This window comes from Diorhabda carinulata, chromosome 4 (genome assembly GCF_026250575.1).
Source record: "Diorhabda carinulata isolate Delta chromosome 4, icDioCari1.1, whole genome shotgun sequence".
NCBI classification, from domain to species: domain Eukaryota; kingdom Metazoa; phylum Arthropoda; class Insecta; order Coleoptera; family Chrysomelidae; genus Diorhabda; species Diorhabda carinulata.
Genome location: NC_079463.1, coordinates 25,258,397 through 25,283,109, shown reverse-complemented (window position 1 = coordinate 25,283,109; position 24,713 = coordinate 25,258,397). Strand labels below are relative to the sequence as shown.

Sequence of the window (24,713 nt, the reverse complement as noted above, 5' to 3'; positions counted from 1 at the left end):
TGGTCTATCACTATAATTGAGCGAACGACATTTAAGCGAGCGCTTCGTCGTGATGAAAGATTCACCTGCTGCTTTGTACCAAATCCGGTCGAACTCCGGTCTGAGACGTCAAGAAACTTCAACGTAGAATTTCCCGTTTCATCTCTGGCAGCGAGGGACAAATTCCTTGTGAACAATGCTCAAAGAATCAAAAAGAAAACAATCAACATTATCTCCACATTGATTTTCGCGACTTATTTGTTCATAAATCTTCCACTATCTTCCTTGTTTTATAATTTGAGCTCCACATCCACAGGACTTGTCTCCAGTGATGAATCGGTTGAGAAAGTCTCTTCTTTTTTCTACTTCCAACCGATCCTCGCAGAAATAAATTCCGTACTAGATTCAAAATCTTCTGTACGATTTTTGCACATAATTTCTGTCGATCTACCCAAGCCCGAATTGTTTTAACATTTTTATCAAAACTCATTATCGACGGGCGTCCTGCTGATAGGTGATCAACCTCAACCAGGGTTCTAGTTTCCGAAAATTCCTTAAGAGAATGTATTACACGATAGAAAATTGCTCTTTCGATACTGGAACCTTCGGGTGGTGAATATATTAAGTACTTATCGGTCTAACCTCGTATTTTATAACTAGTTTGACAACTTATCTAAAAGCAATAAAACTATGACACACTAAATATGTTTTTATTACAAAATTAATTGATACGAGGACTACTTGAATGAAATAAATTAAGAAATGCAGTTTCCTTGGTACATAATTTATGAAATTTGATTTAATCAAAAAATTAATTTTGCTAATTATGGGGATCAATAATGCTGGTAAAGGAGTTTCATCATCAAATGCGCGCTGCAACCATAAAAGAATTTGTCGTGGAATTTTAAAATGCAGTATTGCCAGCTCTAACTCCTGTAGTTTCGTGTTGGTACCTCATAACATACAAAGTGACCCTCGTAGAGTTCTTTGTATATTTCGCGGAAAAATCCATTGAAAAAATTACACATTGCAATCATTTATCAATTATTTATCGTTCAATGTACCAGATTGAGAAATGAGCTGATCACTTAGCTATAGATAATCCAATGATTAAATTTCAAAATAAAACATTTCAACAAATTTCTGAATACGAACAGAAAATTACAACTTCCGGAGAATCGGTTGAACCTATCGAAAACAAACAAAACAAAAACCTATCGAAAACATAACGAAACAAAATAAAATAACAAGGTACAGAACAAAAACCTATCGAAAACAAACAAAAGCCTAACCAAACAAAACAAAATAACAATGTACAGAACAAAAACCTATCTAAAACAAACAAAAGCCTAACCAAACAAAACAAAATAACAATGTACAGAACAAAAACCTATCTAAAACAAACAAAAGCCTAACCAAACAAAACAAAATAACAATGTACAGAACAAAAACCTACCGAAAACAAACAAAACAAAATAACAATGTACAAAACAAAAACCTATCGAAAACAAACAAAGGCTAACCAAACAAAACAAAAGAACAGTGTACAGAACAAAAACCTATCGAAAACAAACAAAAGCTTAACCAAACAAAACAAAATAACAATGTACAGAACAAAAACCTATCGAAAACAAACAAAAGCCTAACCAAACAAAACAAAATAACAATGTACAGAACAAAAACCTATCTAAAACAAATAAAAGCTTAACCAAACAAAACAAAATAACAATGTACAGAACAAAAACCTATCGAAAACAAACAAAAACCTAACCAAACAAAACAAAATAACAATGTACAGAACAAAAACCTATCTAAAACAAACAAAAACCTAACCAAACAAAACAAAATAACAATGTACAGAACAAAAACCTATATAAAACAAACAAAAGCTTAACCAAACAAAACAAAATAACAATGTACAGAACAAAAACCTATCGAAAACAAACAAAAGCCTAACCAAACAAAACAAAATAACAATGTACAGAACAAAAACCTATCTAAAACAAATAAAAGCTTAACCAAACAAAACAAAATAACAATGTACAGAACAAAAACCTATCGAAAACAAACAAAAACCTAACCAAACAAAACAAAATAACAATGTACAGAACAAAAACCTATCTAAAACAAACAAAAGCCTAACCAAACAAAACAAAATAACAATGTACAGAACAAAAACCTATCTAAAACAAACAAAAGCCTAACCAAACAAAACAAAATAACAATGTACAGAACAAAAACCTATCTAAAACAAACAAAAGCCTAACCAAACAAAACAAAATAACAATGTACAGAACAAAAACCTACCGAAAACAAACAAAACAAAATAACAATGTACAAAACAAAAACCTATCGAAAACAAACAAAGGCTAACCAAACAAAACAAAAGAACAGTGTACAGAACAAAAACCTATCGAAAACAAACAAAAGCTTAACCAAACAAAACAAAATAACAATGTACAGAACAAAAACCTATCGAAAACAAACAAAAGCCTAACCAAACAAAACAAAATAACAATGTACAGAACAAAAACCTATCTAAAACAAACAAAAGCCTAACCAAACAAAACAAAATAACAATGTACAGAACAAAAACCTATCGAAAACAAACAATGTACAGAACAAAAACCTATCTAAAACAAACAAAAGCCTAACCAAACAAAACAAAATAACAATGTACAGAACAAAAACCTATCGAAAACAAACAAAAACCTAACCAAACAAAACAAAATAACAATGTACAGAACAAAAACCTATCTAAAACAAACAAAAGCTTAACCAAACAAAACAAAATAACAATGTACAGAACAAAAACCTATCGAAAACAAACAAAAGCCTAACCAAACAAAACAAAATAACAATGTACAGAACAAAAACCTATCTAAAACAAATAAAAGCTTAACCAAACAAAACAAAATAACAATGTACAGAACAAAAACCTATCGAAAACAAACAAAAACCTAACCAAACAAAACAAAATAACAATGTACAGAACAAAAACCTATCTAAAACAAACAAAAGCCTAACCAAACAAAACAAAATAACAATGTACAGAACAAAAACCTATCGAAAACAAACAAAAGCCTAACCAAACAAAACAAAATAACAATGTACAGAACAAAAACCTATCTAAAACAAACAAAAGCCTATCCAAACAAAACAAAATAACAATGTACAGAACAAAAACCTATCGAAAACAAACAAAACAAAATAACAATGTACAAAACAAAAACCTATCGAAAACAAACAAAGGCTAACCAAACAAAACAAAAGAACAGTGTACAGAACAAAAACCTATCGAAAACAAACAAAAGCTTAACCAAACAAAACAAAATAACAATGTACAGAACAAAAACCTATCGAAAACAAACAAAAACCTAACCAAACAAAACAAAATAACAATGAACAGAACAAAAACCTATCGAAAACAAACAAAAGCCTAACCAAACAAAACAAAATAACAATGTACAGAACAAAAACCTAACGAAAACAAACAAAGCAAAATAACAATGTACAAAACAAAAACCTATCGAAAACAAACAAAGGCTAACCAAACAAAACAAAAGAACAGTTTACAGAACAAAAACCTATCGAAAACAAACAAAAGCTTAACCAAACAAAACAAAATAACAATGTATAGAACAAAAACCTATCGAAAACAAACAAAAACCTAACCAAACAAAACAAAATAACAATGTACAGAACAAAAACCTACCGAAAACAAACAAAACAAAATAACAATGTACAAAACAAAAACCTATCGAAAACAAACAAAGGCTAACCAAACAAAACAAAAGAACAGTGTACAGAACAAAAACCTATCGAAAACAAACAAAAGCCTAACCAAACAAAACAAAATAACAATGTACAGAACAAAAACCTATCGAAAACAAACAAAAACCTAACCAAACAAAACAAAATAACAATGTACAGAACAAAAACCTATCTAAAACAAACAAAAGCTTAACCAAACAAAACAAAATAACAATGTACAGAACAAAAACCTATCGAAAACAAACAAAAGCCTAACCAAACAAAACAAAATAACAATGTACAGAACAAAAACCTATCTAAAACAAATAAAAGCTTAACCAAACAAAACAAAATAACAATGTACAGAACAAAAACCTATCGAAAACAAACAAAAACCTAACCAAACAAAACAAAATAACAATGTACAGAACAAAAACCTATCGAAAACAAACAAAAGCTTAACCAAACAAAACAAAATAACAATGTACAGAACAAAAACCTATCGAAAACAAACAAAAACCTAACCAAACAAAACAAAATAACAATGTACAGAACAAAAACCTATCTAAAACAAACAAAAGCCTAACCAAACAAAACAAAATAACAATGTACAGAACAAAAACCTATCGAAAACAAACAAAACAAAATAACAATGTACAAAACAAAAACCTATCGAAAACAAACAAAGGCTAACCAAACAAAACAAAAGAACAGTGTACAGAACAAAAACCTATCGAAAACAAACAAAAGCTTAACCAAACAAAACAAAATAACAATGTACAGAACAAAAACCTATCGAAAACAAACAAAAACCTAACCAAACAAAACAAAATAACAATGTACAGAACAAAAACCTATCGAAAACAAACAAAAGCCTAACCAAACAAAACAAAATAACAATGTACAGAACAAAAACCTATCGAAAACAAACAAAACAAAATAACAATGTACAAAACAAAAACCTATCGAAAACAAACAAAGGCTAACCAAACAAAACAAAAGAACAGTGTACAGAACAAAAACCTATCGAAAACAAACAAAAGCTTAACCAAACAAAACAAAATAACAATGTACAGAACAAAAACCTATCGAAAACAAACAAAAACCTAACCAAACAAAACAAAATAACAATGTACAGAACAAAAACCTATCGAAAACAAACAAAAGCCTAACCAAACAAAACAAAATAAAAATCTACCTCAAAAAAAGGATTTTAAAGCGCTAAAAGGATTGAAAGGATTAATGGAAAGCTTGAAAAGAATACATATAGAAATTGTTTACGTTTATAAATGTTTTTGATTTTAGGTCTATTCTGTTTTTTTATAATAATCGTCAACTTCAGTCTTTATCAAAATAACGTCAACGTTAATTTTTATCTTTTAAAAATTATCAAAAATTTTGAATCAGAAGAGACTTAAAATCAAAAACATTTAGAAACTTAAACATATCAAAAGGTTTAAGAAATAAGAAATTGATTACATTATATAACGAGAATTTGTTAAATTATATTAAGAAGAATTATCATCCTATCAATTTCTATTAACTGTTATGTTGATTTAAATGACAAATGTTTATATTTATGTTGATAGTTCAGTCCATTAAGCCCTACAAGTTAGTCCATTTAGCTTTGATACTGATTTCGTACTGATCCTTAACGAATCCTCGCATATTTAAGGTCCCTTAATCGCTATATTTCCGGAATTTCCCTATTAGTTTCCTTGTCACTAATTGCACAATTCGAACTTTTTATTTTGATTCACTATCAATACTCCAAAACTTTTCTTATTAATTTCTGTAACTAACTTATTTTTTTTCGTTTTTTATAGTTTTTCTAACGATTATCACTTTTTTTAATTATGGTTTTACTCCGCAATACACTAAGAGTACCCTTGTATTTCATCACAACATATTAAACATTAACATTTCGATTCTTAACCATAACTAATACATCAATTTCAATTTTTTTTTGAAATTTTCTAAAATAACTTATGCATATCCGTATGAAAGCCGTCGTCTTGTCGGCGACAGTTATTGGAAATATTAGATTCCGTATTTCATATTTACTTATTTCAAATTATCGACATTCTCCGATAATCACATTTAAACTTGTTTGAGGACGTTTTCCAATCCGTATGCATAAACATTAACATAGTAGAGAGCAATGACTACAAAGTTAAATTTCAATAAAAACAAAGAATCCCAGTGGTACACCTGGGATTAAATGCTTAAAAGATTTGGAAGATAATCTAAGTAGAGTAGGAGCTAGAAACTAGCAGAAAAAAACAGGAAACGGAAAGTTGTGATGGAAAAACAAAGTGTAAAGATGAATTATGTAGAATGATCCACCCCAACAAGAGTAGACTCTAAAATTGTCATTTTCGAGCCTCTTCTGCTCTTGGTAGCTGGAGAGGTATGACACCGAATTTATTGATGAGTTTTTGTGTTGCACTCGTGTAGATAGTCAATATGTAACGATGTGTTGATGATTGTATCTCGATTTTCGAATAATGTTTTGTGTTAACTCATTCAATACGGAGAGCGTGCCGGCGCGCTCTTCGATTCCTTACCTACTGACGGTGCGCGTGCCTGCACGCTCTCCTTTCCCTTCATCGTGCCGGCGCGCTCGTTTCCCTTCACTTCACCAAACTATCCGTTACAACCAAAGGACTTGTACTCTCGTGATTCTCGAGGAGACGGTGTACAATACGCCGTTTACTGTTTTAAAATCGGACAAGTGTGCCTTTTTTTAATTAAATTTTTTATTTTCATTTTTCGTAGATTTTACTTTTGTTAATTTTTACATTTCACCTGTCTATAAGTAAAATCATGTTGAAAAACAAATATGACAACTAAATCGTTAACATAAATTGACATTTTTTTTAATTAAAAATATTTAATTTCAACATTTCGTTCAGTCTGTTTTATAAAACTATTTTTGATAAATAACTTCATGTAAATTAGACTAAACATTTATTTTTGTGACCATTTTGAGAATTAACACCATTTTTAAATTCTTTGTTTTGTTTTTTTAGTTATTTTATTTCTCCATAAAACATTCTGTTTTTATTTTTTCTGATTTTACTTTATCCCATTCTAACTTTTAAAAATAAGTGTATAAGTGTATTTTTGTTCATTTTTTTAATCGACTTTTAGAAGTTAGAATACGATATAATCATGAACATTCCTCAGAGAAAAACCCCTGGCCCGGCTTGTCCAAATAAACCCCCCTTGTGCTTGGTTGACTGTAAACTGTCATAAAAATATGGAGTTGTAATTTCAGTAAATAAGTAAGTTTGAAAACTTGTGAAAAAATGTAAAAAGTTGTTTATTTCTAATTTTCCTACAACAATTTTATTTGATTGACAATAAAAAAAGTGAAATATGTATATGATTTTAAATAATCGTTAACGTAATTAATATACACAATTACATTCTTTGAAAATGTCGTTTTTGATTTTTTTTATTGTTAGTTTAATTTCTCGGTCTTGGAACCAACAACGGATCAGTTACAAGGTAAAACACGAAGTTAGGCTGCCTGTACACAGGTGAACTGATCCCTTTACCACTCACGGAGAGCGTGCCGAGACGCACTCACTTAAGTATCGGAAATAGGGATTTTTTTTAATTAAAATTAATGTTAAATCAAATAGATCAAAATAGCTGCCGTATTGAATGGGTTAAGTTTGGTAGCCGTTGAAAAATCAGATAAATACAGTTGAAACTATTGAAAGCGCGTAAAAAATCTGTCTAGTAACAACAGTATATCAATGGTGTATTTAAAATTTTCTACAAAAACAGCTCACTGGCAAGGTTACGTCGGCCCCCCTTCATAACCTTGAGTCATACCATATCGGTCAGCTTTATTGTTACTACATACCTGTCACACCGTTTCGTTCAGTTCGCAATAAACAATTGAATAATGAATGCCAGCATACGGTGGAGAAACTGGCGATGAGTACAGTTGGGTACAAGGTAATTTCAATGAATCCATTTTAATTTTTTTAAACTTCGATATATAGCGGTTATTTTAATTATTATCGATTTCGTTTTTTTTTTCGTGTTTTGACTGTATGTAGCTTAAAATGTTTTGTTGATATATAAAGATTGCGATGCGAATAGACTTCTTAAACATTGGTTTTGGAATTTTCCATTATAGTTGTGGAAAAATTTGCTAATGTTTTTTGTTGATTTAATAAATACCATAAGGCATCCAATGTTATTGATGTTATAGCATTTTCTGTCGTTCATTAACTTTTATTATCATTTTAAGTAGTTTTGTTACTTTATGTAATTTCTCATTATTTACTGTCATTTCTTGTTTGTTCTTGTTATTTCTGGACACCTTTATCACTTTCTATCGTTTCTTGACATATTTTTTTTATCATTATCTGTTGCATCTTAACATTTATATGATTTTAAGTAGTTTTTGTCATATTCTTCAATTTCCCATCTTTTTTTGACATTTTATATTATTTTCTGACGTTTCTCATTGGTTCTTGTTATTTTTTGACATTTTATATTATTTTCTGGCGTTTCTCAATGGTTCTTGTTATTTCTTGGCATTTTATATTATTTTCTGACGTTTCTCATTGGTTCTTCTTATTTTTTGACATTTCATATTATTTTCTGACGTTTCTCATTGGTTCTTCTTATTTTTTGACATTTGTTATTATTTTCTGACGTTTCTCATTGGTTCTTGTTATTTTTTGACATTTTATATTATTTTCTGACGTTTTTCATTGGTTCTTGTTATTTCTTGGCATTTTATATTATTTTCTGACGTTTCTCATTGGTTCTTCTTATTTTTTGACATTTCATATTATTTTCTGACGTTTCTCATTGGTTCTTCTTATTTTTTGACATTTGTTATTATTTTCTGACGTTTCTCATTGGTTCTTGTTATTTTTTGACATTTTATATTATTTTCTGACGTTTTTCATTGGTTCTTGTTATTTCTTGGCATTTTATATTATTTTCTGACGTTTCTCATTGGTTCTTCTTATTTTTTGACATTTCATATTATTTTCTGACGTTTCTCATTGGTTCTTCTTATTTTTTGACATTTGTTATTATTTTCTGACGTTTCTCATTGGTTCTTGTTATTTTTTGACATTTTATATTATTTTCTGACGTTTTTCATTGGTTCTTGTTATTTCTTGGCATTTTATATTATTTTCTGACGTTTCTCATTGGTTCTTCTTATTTTTTGATATTTCATGTTATTTTCTGACGTTTCTCATTGGTTTTTGTTATTTTTTGACATTTTATATTATTTCCTGACGTTTCTCATTGGTTTTTGTTATTTTTTGACATTTTATATTATTTTCTGACGTTTCTCATTGGTTCTTGTTATTTCTTGGCATTTTATATTATTTTCTGACGTTTCTCATTGGTTCTTCTTATTTTTTGATATTTCATGTTATTTTCTGACGTTTCTCATTGGTTTTTGTTATTTTTTGACATCTTATATTATTTCCTGACGTTTCTCATTGGTTTTTGTTATTTTTTGACATTTTATATTATTTCCTGACGTTTCTCATTGGTTTTTGTTATTTTTTGACATTTTATATTATTTCCTGACGTTTCTCATTGGTTTTTGTTATTTTTTGACATTTTATATTATTTTCTGACGTTTCTCATTGGTTCTTGTTATTTTTTCACATTTTATATTATTTTCTGACGTTTCTCATTGGTTCTTCTTATTTTTTGACATTTTATATTATTTTCTGACGTTTCTCATTGGTTCTTCTTATTTTTTGATATTTCATGTTATTTCCTGACGTTTCTCATTGGTTTTTGTTATTTTTTGACATTTTATATTATTTTCTGACGTTTCTCATTGGTTCTTGTTATTTTTTCACATTTTATATTATTTTCTGACGTTTCTCATTGGTTCTTGTTATTTTTTGACATTTTATATTATTTTCTGACGTTTTTCATTGGTTCTTGTTATTTCTTGGCATTTTATATTATTTTCTGACGTTTCTCATTGGTTCTTCTTATTTTTTGATATTTCATGTTATTTTCTGACGTTTCTCATTGGTTTTTGTTATTTTTTGACATTTTATATTATTTTCTGACGTTTCTCATTGGTTTTTGTTATTTTTTGACATTTTATATTATTTTCTGACGTTTCTCATTGGTTTTTGTTATTTTTTGACATTTTATATTATTTTCTGACGTTTCTCATTGGTTCTTGTTATTTTTTCACATTTTATATTATTTTCTGACGTTTCTCATTGGTTCTTGTTATTTCTTGACAACTCATGTGATTATTTTTTCAATTTTTGACATTTTCTGTCATTCCTTATCGTTTTTCTAGGCATCTCTTGTCATAATAACCTTTTTATAAATTGTTGCTTAACGGCTTATATAGATCTAGATAAATTTATGTTATCTCTATGTTTAATCAGAACTATTCGCTTCTTTAGTTTAAATTACCTCTTCAATACTATTTACAGTAAACGATGCAAAGAAAAATTCAAAAATGAGAGAAAGATATAACTTTGTTAAGCCGACGATGTAGCGTTCGAGTTTATAGTTGTGGGTTTATGTTTATTAGTGGTGCCTTCTTGTTTATCTGAAAAGTATAATCCAGCCTTGAGGCGATATACAACTCCTTTTGTTTCTCAATAATAATAATTATTCCCCTGGGGTTATCGACCCTGACTTTAATTGGATACTAACTGTTCTGCAAATACCAGTGTCAGTATTTGATGTTTTGTTTCCTATAGAAATAACTGACTGTATAATTTTTAAGACATATTTAATAAAAACAATAAAAACTTCAATCCCCACCTCTTATTTGGTCAATTTAATAAAATAAACTCGCTTGTTGATTTATTCACATGCTACTGTTCAGATTTTGCGAAGAGATGATAGAATTTTTAAATACTGTCCGACGTACTTTTTCCCAGAGTAGTCTAATCTTCATGACGACCACGATCACGAGTTGGTGCACTCCCCATATTATTTACAACTTCCAGATTGGCTTCTTCTTGGGTTGTTGATACCTATTTTTGAGTGTTTTTAATTCCAAATCTAACCAGACGTATTCTTTTTGTAAATTGGATACTTTTGCGGTTAATTGCATTTTATGGGTTGATGTCTTTAATATTTTTTCTTGTACCGTTTCCATTTCGACGTTTACTGATTGTAGTTTGTTTTTTAGAAATATCTGTTGATCGGATATCCGAACAGAAACTTAAATGTTGATGAAAAATTTTGATTTAAAGATATTTTGATTTTATATATAGGTTTATGTGATTATCGGCAGAGGTGGCTGGGAAATTACCGAAAGGGGTAGTTTTTACCATTTTATATAATAAACAAAAAATGAGATGATTAGTTTGATTTATCGTCAAATTAGATCAATTCATAGATTTAGTGAGGAAGATATTTTCGATGAAATTTCATAAGTTTTTCACCATATGAATAAATGTTATTAATTTATGGAAAGAATGGAAAATGTAATTGAGAAATTACCAAAAAATGTACTTTTAATCATTTTATACAATTTTTCTCACACTTCATCAAGAAATACAATAAAATAATTGATTTATACTAAAAAAAACATCAATTTATAGCACTCAAATGATTTTCCAAAAATAATAGGAGAATCATTCAATTTCTAACAAAAAAATGTTTAAATTAGCTCAGTTTATACATCTAGAGGAAAAGGTAGCTGGAAAACTCAGTTGGAAGTAATAGTTTATAAAAAATTTTATCAGTTTTTTCATATTTTCATCAAAAATAGGGATTGAGGTTTTTAATTTATGAAAATAGAAGAAACGCTAGTTGGAAAATTATCGGAATTGGTTTTTTCGTAATTTTATACCATTTTCCTTTTAGTTTAATAAAAAAATACAATAAAATAATTGATTTGTGATAAAAAAAAACATCAATTTATAGCACTCAAATGATAGATAATTGATGAAAAAGGTGATTTTGAGAATTTCTCATCGTTTTTTAGATTTTCAATAAAAAATTAGGAGAATCATTCAATTTCTAACAAAAAAATGATCAAATTAGCTAAGTTTATACATATAGAGGAAAAGGTAGTTGGAAAACTCAGTTGAAAGTGATAGTTTATATAAAATTTTATCAGTTTTCTCAAAAATAGAGATTAAGGTTATTAATTTATGGAAATAGAAGAAAATCTAGTTGGAAAATTACCGAAATTGGGTCTTTTTCGTAATTTTATATCATTTTCCTTTCAGTTTAATCAAAAAATACAATGAAATAATTGATTTGTAATAAAACAAATCATCAATTTAGATCAATTTATAACACTCAAAGGATGAAAAAGGTGGTTTTGAGAATTTTTCATCGTTTTTATTAGATTTTCCAAAAAAAAATTACGAGAATCATTTGAAACTGAACTAAAATCTAAAATATCCAAAATTAAAATAAGTAATATTATAAATCAAGTACTTTGTACTGATTGCGACGCTATTTACATAGGACAAACATCTCAGTATTTACAAAATAGACCAAAAGGTCATCAATACGATAAAAAACAAATAAAACTGCATTAACCAACCATGAAATATCAAAAAAAACATAAATACAATTATAAAGATTAAAAAAAACTTGGAACGGAATCTGATCCACGAAAAAGATAATTTTAAAAATGGTTCGCATTCGTATATATTTTGGTTATGTAAAAACTAAGAAAAAATTACTTTTTCTCTATTAAACAGATTTCTATTTCGATATTTATGATGTAGCTGATGTACTAATTAATATAAATACTCAAATTGTAAAATACAAATACTATTATTTTATACAATAAAATATCCGTTTATTGTTTTCCATTGATAAACAGTGATAGTGATAAAACTGTCTTTTGTTTCAGGCTCATCGCAGGAATTGATGCCGACTATTATGGGAGCATTTGATGCTATAATAGGAAGCGAAACGAAAGAAAACGAACTCGATTTAGACTCGAAAACCAGTACACCGAGACGTAGTCATCAAATCAGTAATTTCGCTAATTTATCTCCATACGTACAAAAAGTATTGTCCAACGTACCTGAACAGGAAATAAGTAGAAAGTTTTCTTCGGAAGAAACTTTGGGACCAAAAAGATTCAATACGAAGAGTACCTACCGTTCATTCAGGTCTCCCGACAAACATATCAATAAATCCAACGAAAATTTGGAAATTATATCAACTAATGTCCAAAAGATGTTGTCGAATCTTCCTGATACCGAGCTGGTAATCAGCGCTAGTAATTTAAATCTAACGAGAAACAGTTCCTATTTATTTAACTCGTCCAGTAGAACGGAGTTTCTTAAACAGATCCTCGCTAATGGAGAAAAAACCAGCGAAGAACCGAAAACAAAACAGTTTTTGTATCATTCGGACGGTGCTGCTAGCGGTAATAATAGTGATAGAATAGATGCAGACGACGTTAAATGTTGTGCTAGTGCTAGTGAACATTTTGATAATTGTGATAATTACGATCAAAAACCTTTAGGAAGTTATTTACACAGTTCACAAGGTATCGCTTCAAGAACGCCAGTCGGAAGGAAAAATGTAGGAAAATATTTACAGGTAATTTCATTCAAATATTTCTCTTTGATAGTTTATACCACTTTGTGGCATGATTTATTAACGTGTTGTTCCCAAGAACACAATCAAAAAACTGTAAGTAATTGATTTAATTTTTAATTCCGAATGTGTGGTATTGCGTTTTCTAAAAAATAACGTGCATTTGGTCTTTTCAAGTGAAAATTCTAGACCTGTGAGCTTGGATCAGTTTTGTAGTTGGTTTAAAGTATCTTAACACTTTGAGCCCCGGTGCGTTCCATAGGCCCGCAACTGAACTTTTTCCAGAGCCCAGAGCTGTCCTAAGGACTGCACGACGTATTTTTGTCTCAAACTTGTTCCTTGGCCCAATGGACTGTATTTAAATGTGCTTTACAGTTTGGTTGGACCGCCTGGGCTCTTGAAACATTACCATACACTTGGTCCCATTTGATTTTTTTCCATGATTCTCAACTTCATTGTAAAACAATTACTGTTCATGTTGTTTTCTTCCACATAATTCGTATAATATTTGACTAAAATTTTTAATCTATGTCACTTTCACGTTACTTTGATCCCATATAATATTTCTTAAAACACATCACACATTTTGTACACTTTAAAGCATAAATCATCGTTCAAAGGATAGAAAACCAAATTTAATCGAAGAACTATGATGAAAATATTTATTTCGAGTGAAAAGTGCAAAATATTATGTTTTTTTATACGCTCCGGGCCTTGGGAAAAGGTTTAGTGGTAAACTTTTTATTTCATTTTTCCATAGATCCACACCCCATATAGATTGTAAAAACACAAGAAATTTTTTGGGCTCATGGGAAAGTTTATCAAGTTTGGTTGGAGCTCAACGTGTTGAATGTGTTTATGAATCGATTCGATGGAGAATATCACCAGATCGTGAACATAGAATCTGCCTTTAACTTGTTTTGAATTTAAGGTTTGATGATCTCTAAGGAGTTCCGTTTTTTGTGATTGACTTTCTACTTGGCAGCCCGCCCAGACTTTCTGATCCCGTACACTCCTATTCCATTTCTGTCTGCTGCTTCAGATCCATCCGTATACCATTTAATGAAATTCCTGTTCATTTCTTCTATGGTGTTTTGGTCCTGGGTTAATCATTATCTAGGTACGAATTTTCTTTGATGATTCCATCTCTGAACATTCTAAGTAATGTTTTTCCTACCACGTTGTCCAGAGCTATGTGGAGAGGTGCGAGATTTAGAATCGTTTCTAGAGCAGCTGTTGGGTAAAATTTCATGACCTCGATTGAACATAACCATGCGAATCTTTGTACCTTTGAGAGGTTGTTCCTCGTGGTATTCATACTAGATCTGGTACTCCAAACTACTACACCACATGTGATAATTGGTCTGCACGCCATCAGGTTTTTGTGGCTTTGGCGATTATCTCTTTTTCATGTTTGTTCTAGAGACAAACTTCGTGGTATAAAAAATAAAATTTCGGAATTTAAACTTTTTATTTGTTAATTAAGTACGAATTTGAGTGAGAAATTAATTATTATCAAGACAGGGATATCCTTCTGACTTTCATACGAATTGGGCAGCGTTCCGAAACTAAAATTTTATTTCAAATGCATGCATACAATTCGTGTACCGTGACTAAATAATAATTGCGATAGTTTTGAGGAAATGATGAGAAATGAATCTATATAAGTTTGGTCATCTGTGAAGACTTTTACTTTTATACCAAGTTGATGATGACAGTGACAGGTTCCGTATGGACAGGGGTATGGAATTTCAGAGTAATTTCACTTCTCAAGTGAAAGGATGCTTATTCATTGAGAATAAATGCAATTTAAATCAAATAAATGAAGTTTATATATAAAAATTATTTGGAATTGTCGTCGTTGATGTAATGTTTGGTATGTTCAACGGGATAGCTAAACTTTGATCATCGTCCATATGTTCTCTACATCGGAATTTCAACCATTTATTCCTTGGAATAAGATTTAAAACTTTATATTTGAAATTTATTTGTCAATTCGTGTCGTGCTTTACTTTCATACTTGTATACGAAGATGGTTCCAGAAGTACCTGGATCAACAACAACACAACACAAAGAAAATACAAAAATTTTGAAAAAAACTACTTACATACTTTTTACCAGCTATGTACATCAAGTTTGATATTCTTTTTATATTAAGAATCGTCAAGCTTTTCAATATAGCCATTAACTACCGACTACAGAGTCATTTTTTTAAATCTAGGAATATAAAACAATCCTAGAGGGATAAATCTGGCGAATAGGGTGTATGAGGTAGCAATTCAAACTTTATTTTATTAATTTTGGCAATTGCAATAACGGATTTGTGAGCTGGTGCATTGTCTTGATAAAACATTTTCTTCTTAGCCAAATGCGGCCGTTTTTACTCGATTTCTTCGATCAAACGTTACAATAAGTTCGCATAATACTCGTCGTTGATAATTTGCACTTTCACGAAATGAGTCAATGAAAATTATCTCATACGCATCTCAAAAAACCGACGCCATGACCCTGGAACGATCTTTGCTTTCTTTGGAGCCGGTTCTCCCTTTTCGGGCCATTGTTTTGTTTCGGGTGTAGAGGGATAGCCTCAAGTTTCATCCAAGGTTATGAAATGGCGCAAAAATTTGCCTTTATTCTTATGAAACACTCGATGGAAACATCTCCAAGATGCTGATTTTGTTCCATCTTGCATACAGCTTGCTCATGTCCAAATTTGCCGTTAAGATGTGTTGTACAGTCTACTATGTCTGCTAGTTCGTGCACTTTCAATCGACGATCAATCAGTGGATTTTCTACAACATTTCTAGAGTCGTCAACTCATTTGGTCGATTAGTGCGTTAGTAGTCTTCGCAGGTCGTACAACCTCGTTTACCCAATATTTTACTGTTGATAACGAACGAACAATCTCACCCAAACTAGAATCTAGTTCAACTTTTTTATTGGTTGTGCTAAATCCTTTCAAATAATAGTATCACAAAACGATAATCAATTTTTCCGTGTTTATAAATCCACTGAAAACGTTCACTATTGATGGCTGCCAAGTAAATACTAAACAACGTGTGGTGTCTTCAAACTTGAAACTTATGCTGTATAGATTGTGGTATTTTTCAAAGAACTACCGCCTTCTCTAGATCAGGCCAGCTACTTTTGGTACCATCCTCGTAAGTTGTAGGGAAAATAACCTTCAATCGAACAACCTAATAAAACTTTTCCCTTGCAATCTAGATGTATCTTCTAAATATAATTATTTCTTTGTCCTTGTGTAGAGATAATCTTCTCAGCTATAAATTGGGGTCAAAAATTTTCATTTCCCTCATGATAGTTACGTTTTTTATCTATCTAGTACAGTTATTATTATATAACTTATTCGATATTGCAAATACGGATTCAGGAAATGTTTTTTTATATAATTGTATAGAAGTGATCACTCCTGCTACACCTGCTAGTTGTAGAAAACGACATCAAATTACGCAACATCCAATTGAATTTTTATCGCAAAACAGCTTCGATTTTCTGCCTACTTATTTATACAACAAGTTTTATTATAAAAAAAAGGCATTTGAATCGATTTTGTCCTAGATACAGTTTTCATAATAATTAATGAGAAACTTTGGAAGCCGTACGAGGATAGTATGTAAAGTCTACATTCATTTCCATGACAGAAATCTGCAAAAAATAGATTATCAAGTTCTTCATTACTGAAGTATTTTACGTATCAAATAAACAAACTAAAATTTTCTCTGATTTTTTGAAATATATAAAAACTAATCTCCAAATTTCAAATAAATCGAATATGCTTTGGGTAGCTAAAAATAACTTTTCTTCAAACAATAACCAATTAATAATTAACGAATGAAATAATTGTAATCGTACACTCTGTATAAATAAAAAAACTCGATCAAGAAATATAAATTTAAAAAGTGGGGAGGGCAATTAATGATTCCAACAAAACGCTTAACTTCGTCTCTACTTTTCATTGAATAAGAACCACTCTTTTCCGTAGCCCTTACAGGGTGTTACTTCGTCTCTGGGACAGGTACAAAACTGGAAAATAATTAGGGTTTGCTTAGTGAAATTCCAGGTAATACTCTTAATGAATCACGAGTTGTATCATGTACTCGAACTATCTTTTCGTTTATCTAAAATATCGCACCCCATAAATGAACATTATCAACCCCAAAATTGGTGGCAACAGATTCAAATTTTTTCTTTATTGGGTCAGGTACTTATGGGACCATCCTCGTAAGTAAGAATCATTATATGTTGTTTGGTATCTTTTTACGAATAATCTTTATATCAATTTTCTATTTTAATTGATTGTATTTTTCAATTTTTTATATATAAAAGTTAATTCAGAACTATCGGGTTTGTTCTTATTCATATTTAAAGTTATTGAAGTAATACAAAACACATAAAATGTATAACAAAAAATGATGTAAGCCGGTTTAATTTCCGTATAATTTGTTATTATAAACATAAACTTATGGATAACAACATCAAGAACTATGTAAACTTATCACATACTTCGTGTAAAAAGACTTCTAGAAAGTACTAAAGTTGAATACACCCTGTATTTCCTTTTTTTGTTCTTGTAGTATTCTAAGTATCAGACAACACACGTGTTGGTATTATCTCACGAATATCTTAATGACACAAGCTGGATACACAGCAACTTTTGTTTTTATTTTGTTTCTTTTCGTCTTGTAATGTTTGAATATCCTTGCGATTTATAATTAAAAAACAAACAAAGTGTTCATTGAAGTAATTCAAAAAACATCCATGTTATATATTTTGAGATACAAAAAAATTACAAGCAAACGCCCTTTATGCAAGAAAAACTTTTCCACAATGACATCATCGTCTTACCGCGTACGAATCACCGTCAAACACAGTCTCATAGAAGCTTTCTTGAAAATGGTCCTTGTTATTAAAGAATAAGCGCGAAGGAATTAAATTTTCAAACGAACGCTAGCAATATAATTTCCTTTACAGGTTCCTAGTGAAAATAGTGTAGGAAATACCAGTAGCACGACGTCTTCAGAAGTATCTAGACCCGTGTCTTTAACTAGCTTAGGCTCCTGCTCTTCTAGTGGTAGCAGCGGCCATAATCAGCCAGGCTCAGCGTATTTAGCATCCGCGGAAAGCTTGGATAGTGATCCCGAACCATCAGGAAGTCAAGGTAATCATTATTTTTTATTACAAATACATTTTCAATACGTGCAATTTTAACTCAACCTCAAATAAGAGATTTGCAATTTTTTCATTTCACGGCTGATTTATTACATTATTTATTCATAGAAAAATGGTTTAAAATATACATTAGGGAAATTACGTCGTAACGTGGATGGTGGGTTGTTGGCACTGATCCATGTTTGACAGTTGACATTAGAAATATTTGAATTCAAATGTCATTTCTGTAAGTGAAATTTCTGATGAAGAATTTCAATTGTGGGGCGTCATACCGCCATAAATAGTCTACCTCTTCATAGAATGACACATAATTTTAATACATTAAATCATTCATTCTAAGTTGGAATTTCTGGAAACATATTCATACTGAACACACCGTTTACACTAACACTCACAATTACACTGTTTCACGCGCGTTTCTGTTTATCTTTACTCTCTGAAGACGATAACTTGGTTTTCGAAACGCGCGTCAGTGTAATTGGTGTAGTAGTGGTGTAAACAGTGTATTCAATAGAAACGATCCATTCATTTTAAGGTGAGGTTGGAAATTTCATGGCTATATAGGGTGTTTCAAAAAAAGGCGATCCCGTCTCTAGGATGGAATATTTGGGGTTTGCTCAGTAATAAAAAAATTTCGTAACGCCATCCGTATTGAAGATAAAGGGCGTTGAAGAAAAAAAATGTCTACAATATAACCCCTATCCTAGAGACGGTACCCCTACTTATTATAATTTATTGTAAATATTATATTGAAAATTGAAATAACCTCACCATCTCATAAATGTCCGAACAATGCATCGTCCTGTCATCTGTCATAATGAAACTGTTGTTCAGGACTACCAACCTATTACAGAAAATTACCGAAGATCATTTAAGAATAATGGACTCCATTCACAGAGAAATATCATCTATTCTTATTTACTCGGAGCAAATTTATTACAAATTATACTTTACTATTATGAAATTCCTTATCATTAATATCTTAATATGACTATCGATAATTCTTGTACACGTTCAGTTTAGATGCCTTCACATAAAGATTTTATCCGGTTCGGTTTGTGTGAGTCAGCATTTGTTTTTCTTTTTATTTTAATGGCGAATAATTCTCAGCTAGCGAAGAAACCTATTTTCGTCGACTTTTCTTGTGGTCCCTCCGGGCTATACACATGCATTTTATGCAATGTGCACATCCATAGGCGTACCAAATAGGAAATTATATATATATATATATATATATATATATATATATATATATATATATATATATATATATATATATATACAGGGTGTCCCAGAAATTGCACGCCAGGCTGACACGGGAGGTAGATCGGCTTTAGATCTATCAAATAAAAGCAACATGACCTCAGTAAAAGTTTTTTAGTTTTCGAGATATTAACACTTTTAGGTTTTTTCAGAAAATCTCTACTTTTTGCCCTATTTTTGTCTGTTATGGGCATAAAAAACCTCTAATTTATAATTCTATGAATATTATACCATTTTTAAAGAGCACTAAGTAGGCTAGTTTTTAAGAACATTTTCTGACTCAGTCTGGTACATTTTTTTTTCACAGTCGCTAACCAAACTTTAGTTAAGGTTTTCGCTTTGAAACAAAAGGTAAGATTGAGTTGTTTTTTTTGTTAATGTCGTGCTACTTTTTATTAAAATGAATACTGGGTTGTCTCAACCAACTATTAGTGGTAGCCCAGAAAAAAAAGAATTATAAATTAGAGGTTTTTTATGCCCATAACAGACAAAAATAGGGCAAAAAGTAGAGATTTTCTGAAAAAACCTAAAAGTGTTAATATCTCGAAAACTAAAAAACTTTTACTGAGGTCATGTTGCTTTTATTTAATAGATCTAAAGCTGATCTACCTCCCGTGTCAGCCTGGCGTGCAATTTCTGGGACACCCTGTATATATATAATTTTGACAATCAAGCACTAAACCTTTATTATATATTCCCAGCTTTCGAATAAGAATATACACTTCATCAGAGACCGAAATTATGATTGAAAAAAAATGTAAAAAGAACTAGATTCACGGGTTGCAATTTTGGAAAATTCTCGACGTTTCGGCTCCTAATTTGAAGCCATTATTAAGAAAGGGGTGGAGGTAATAATTCTATAGAGTTCGACTTTTTGGGGGGTTTTGGAGGAAATGTTATTGGTAGGATGCTTCCAAGTTGACAATAATCTCTGGCTATCGTTGCTTGTGTTCACACAGTTTCGACGTTTCTTTATTTCGAGAGCTTCTAGAATGATGTTGGATTTGAAGAAGGAAAGTGGGACGTCAATTTTGGTTCTATCGAAATCGATTATGTATGTATAAGTGTTCCTTTGCCTTGACAGAAATACACTTATTTGTCTGTCCAATGTAAAAACGGGAAATTTCATACATTTCATGGTGTTTATTGGATATTTTATCTTTGATCGATCTGATTAAGTAATAGAGTGTATAATTGAGTTTGAAGATTATGCAAGCACCATGGAGTTTGAAGATTCTGCAAATTATATCTGTCCAAACCAGTTGAGAAGGTAGGAGGAGTCGGAGTTGAAAATTTTTTGATGCTTCTAGAGATTTGGGATTTGTTGTAACCATTTTGAATAAATGTTTTTTTCTGAATATCGATTTTAAATGGTCGACTGGGCTCGTCATCAACGAGATGATGATGAGACTGAGCGTTAAGAAGACGATTGGTGTGAGTTGATATGGGAATTTTCAAAATTCTCAACGTTTCGTCTCCCACTTTGAATTCGTTTATTAATAAGAAATGATCCTGCCTACTCCACCCCCTTTTTTGGTCGATTTCCAATCCTCAATCTCCCTATTCCAAGGAATTTCATCGATTAAATGAAAAAGATTGTACAAACTTTTTTTATAAAAACTCATAACTTCTGAAACGAAATTTTCATAATACGAAGCTCACAATCTAGTGATACCAATTTTAACGATAATATCTATTCTTCTTTACTATATTTTCCAGGATCAGCAGATAGTGGTATTGCTGTACAAGAACAATCAATCATAAGTCCCGAGTCCAGAGTACTTCACGAGGTCTTGGAAACAGAAACTGTGTACGTAGAAGATTTAAACGAAGTCATAACGGTAAGTTTCTTATTACAACTTCATGTACTTCACATTAGAAAGAGTATATATGAAGGTATAACTCCAAAACTTATTTACGCAGAAAAAATCAGAAGAAATATCGTTTTACTTCATCTTTGATCCATTTATAAATCAAAACAAATGTAAATCTGCTGAAGCATGTCTGCATCAGAATTAAAATGGATTGAGTAGAGCAATTCATGGTAATTGAATTATTTCCCTCACACGTAAATTCAGATACACACAAGCGACATTTGTTAAAAAATTGTTACAATTTGTAGACAAAACCTTGTAAAAACCTAAAAAACAAACATAAAAATAACTAAATAAAGATACATATAAAATAAAATTAAGTAGAAGTAGTAAGTAGAAGACACTTTCCAATAAATATGCCCTGAAATTATTGCGAATTGCGGATTTTAATTGGCAAGTGATTGTGCATTTTTTGCATTGTAAAATATTGAGCCCTGAATGTGGACTAGGTAGGTAAAGGTCGTGCTCCTTTTCTACCATCGAATAACGTTTACAGTAAATAGGAAAAATAATCAAAGCAGGTGTTAGGGCTCCCCATAATCTCCCCGGATAAAACAAACCCATTGATCCATTACATGCAACGTATTGCTTCAACTGTACCATAAAGAATGATTTTTTAATTGTTCGATTGATGAAGATGAAAAATCTGATAATCCAAGCAGTCGCTTTCTTCCAAACACTCGCCACGACGTACTGCGAATCCAGGTTTACATCCCAAAAAGGCGCTTTTTTGTTCGGTAGAATAATTCATTTTGACATGCTGAAACATGGACAAACTGTTAATACAGATCTTCATTGTTAACAATTGGATCGAGGTAACTAAACTAAAAGTCAGTGATTGAACTTCTATCTATTTCCATCACTAGAATATTTTCTTGGTGGCAAAAAATTAGAATGTTTTCCAAAATGTCATCTTGTGATATTGTACTCAAAAACTTTTTGATATCTTTATGACCGACATTGAAAATTTGCACGTATGAAGGTAAAATGTTGTTGATAACATTATGAATTGAAATTTATAAACAAACGATTTGTTTGAATTGAATTTAAAAAAGCCTCATTACTTTTCATTTTTTCTTTGAATTTATTTGTTAATTTGAAGATTGATTTTTACTTTTTCAACTATATACTTTATTGGCGCCACGTTTGTAGATGCGGGCGCAACTCTAAAATATCGAAAACACTTTATTCCACTCGAGAGTTGAGGCAAACAGACTAAATAACTGGTTAATCGAATGATTACCAAATTATAATTTCGCAAACTAGAATGATAATTTTCGAATTTCTTCCTCCTACCAGAATAATTTGAATGCTTATTTTTAAACACATGACTTCATATTTAACATCGACATAGGTATCAAAAGCACAGAATAAACCATGAAAGAGATCATTTTGTTTGTCTTATACAGGGTGTCCCACGACGAGTAAAAACTATCTGTATATATGGCAAAATACTCATAGTAAAATCAGGTTCTACCGGAAGTCCACTTTGAATTTGTTATTTCAATAAGAACACCCTCTATATTAATACATTTTTGATATATACGTAAAATTTTAGTATACTTTTGTCTAAAAACTTTTTTCGAAAAATGCATACTTTTTGAGTTATTAATTTGACAATTGCAGACCATTATAAATTATTTTTTTACGTGGATACCCTTAAAGATATGAAAATGGTTTCTGTTCGGTTGCTTTCAGCAAAGTCAGACGTATTTGAATCTATGTTGAAAAATTTTTCATTTTATACAGGGTGTACATAAAAAGTGTTTAAAGTTTAATTTCCTAAATATCAAATTTCTTCATTTTTTTAAGTAGAACCACCCGTTTTTTCTATTTTAATGCATTCAAGGGTGAAAAATTAGCAAATTCATGTATACTTTCCAATACCTAAACCTCACCGTTATCCAGATATTAAATGTATTCTGTAAATTTATACCACATCTGCATCTCTAAAAATTTACAGAAAACATTTAATATCTGGATAACGGGGGAGTTTAGGTATAGGAAAGTATACATAAATTTGCTTATTTTTCACCCTTGAATGCATTAAAATAGAAAAAACGGGTGGTTCTATTTAAAAAAATGAAGAAATTTGATATTATGAAGTTAAACTTTGAACACTTTTATACGCACCCTGTATAAAATGAAAGATTTTTCATTATAGATTCAAATACGTCTGACCATGATAAAATCAACCGAACAGAAACCATTTTCATATCTTTGAGGGTATCCTTGTGAAAAAATAATTTATGAGGGTCAGCAACGGTCAAATTTTTTACAAAAAAATTAATAACTCAAAAAGTATGCATTTTTCGAAAAATGTTTTTAGACAAAAGTATACTAAAATTTTATGCAAATTTCAAAAATGTATTAATATACAAGGTGTTCCATTTAAAATAACAAAGGTACAGTCGACCGGTTATACATCATTGAAAATATTTTAGTTGAAAAGATGGTATCCGAAAATCGATACGTAGAAATTTTCATGATTTCACTATTAGTAATTTGACATATATATATATATAGATAGTTTTAACTCGTCGTGGGACACTCTGTATATACTATTCGTGTTTAGCTCATAAAAAAATCATATGAAAAGAAAACGAATAAAAATAGGTGAAACGCGGAAACATATTAATGATGACGACTAGACAATTAACAAAAATTTTATAGAAATAAAAGAGATGAAACAGAAAAAATAAAGTTATAGAATGTAAAAACGATGTCAAACCCCAAGTAAAATAAACTGAAATGCAAAATAAACATCATGACACCACAGAAAACACATAGATAGGAACGACAGAAAAGTTTCTGGTTGCATTTTCAATCAATACTAATACTAATTCACAATAACATTTTTCGAAATTAAAACTAGAGAAGAAGTTTTCCAACGCAATCCATCTACGCTGACGATACTGATATTCCTGCTAAAGACTGTAGTTTTCAAAGGGTTGTACAAAAACTCAAACTCACCCTGCAAGTTCTCGTTAAGTACTACAAGCAGAATATTCTAACACGAAACCCATCGAAGATCCCTACTCTTCGAACTTCACTGCTTGGTTAATATTGCTTAGCAGATGAATATGCTGCTCCAGTTTG

At 30.5% G+C, this 24,713-nt stretch overlaps 1 protein-coding gene across 5 annotated transcripts in view; it reads left to right on the top strand.

Annotated features, from left to right (window-relative positions):
- LOC130892421 (uncharacterized) overlaps window positions 1–24,713 on the top strand; it is a 111,778-nt gene that overhangs the window by 56,801 nt on the left and 30,264 nt on the right. For 3 of the 5 annotated variants that reach the window (XM_057797840.1, XM_057797838.1, XM_057797842.1), the window contains exons 2-4: window positions 12,590–13,290; window positions 18,280–18,466; window positions 21,460–21,581. In XM_057797840.1, the coding sequence (XP_057653823.1) occupies window positions 12,590–13,290; window positions 18,280–18,466; window positions 21,460–21,581 (1,010 nt within the window). Of the gene's footprint in view, window positions 1–7,598; window positions 7,705–12,589; window positions 13,291–18,279; window positions 18,467–21,459; window positions 21,582–24,713 lie in introns of those variants that run through there. The other 2 variants (XM_057797839.1, XM_057797837.1) reach the window with 2 other exon arrangements.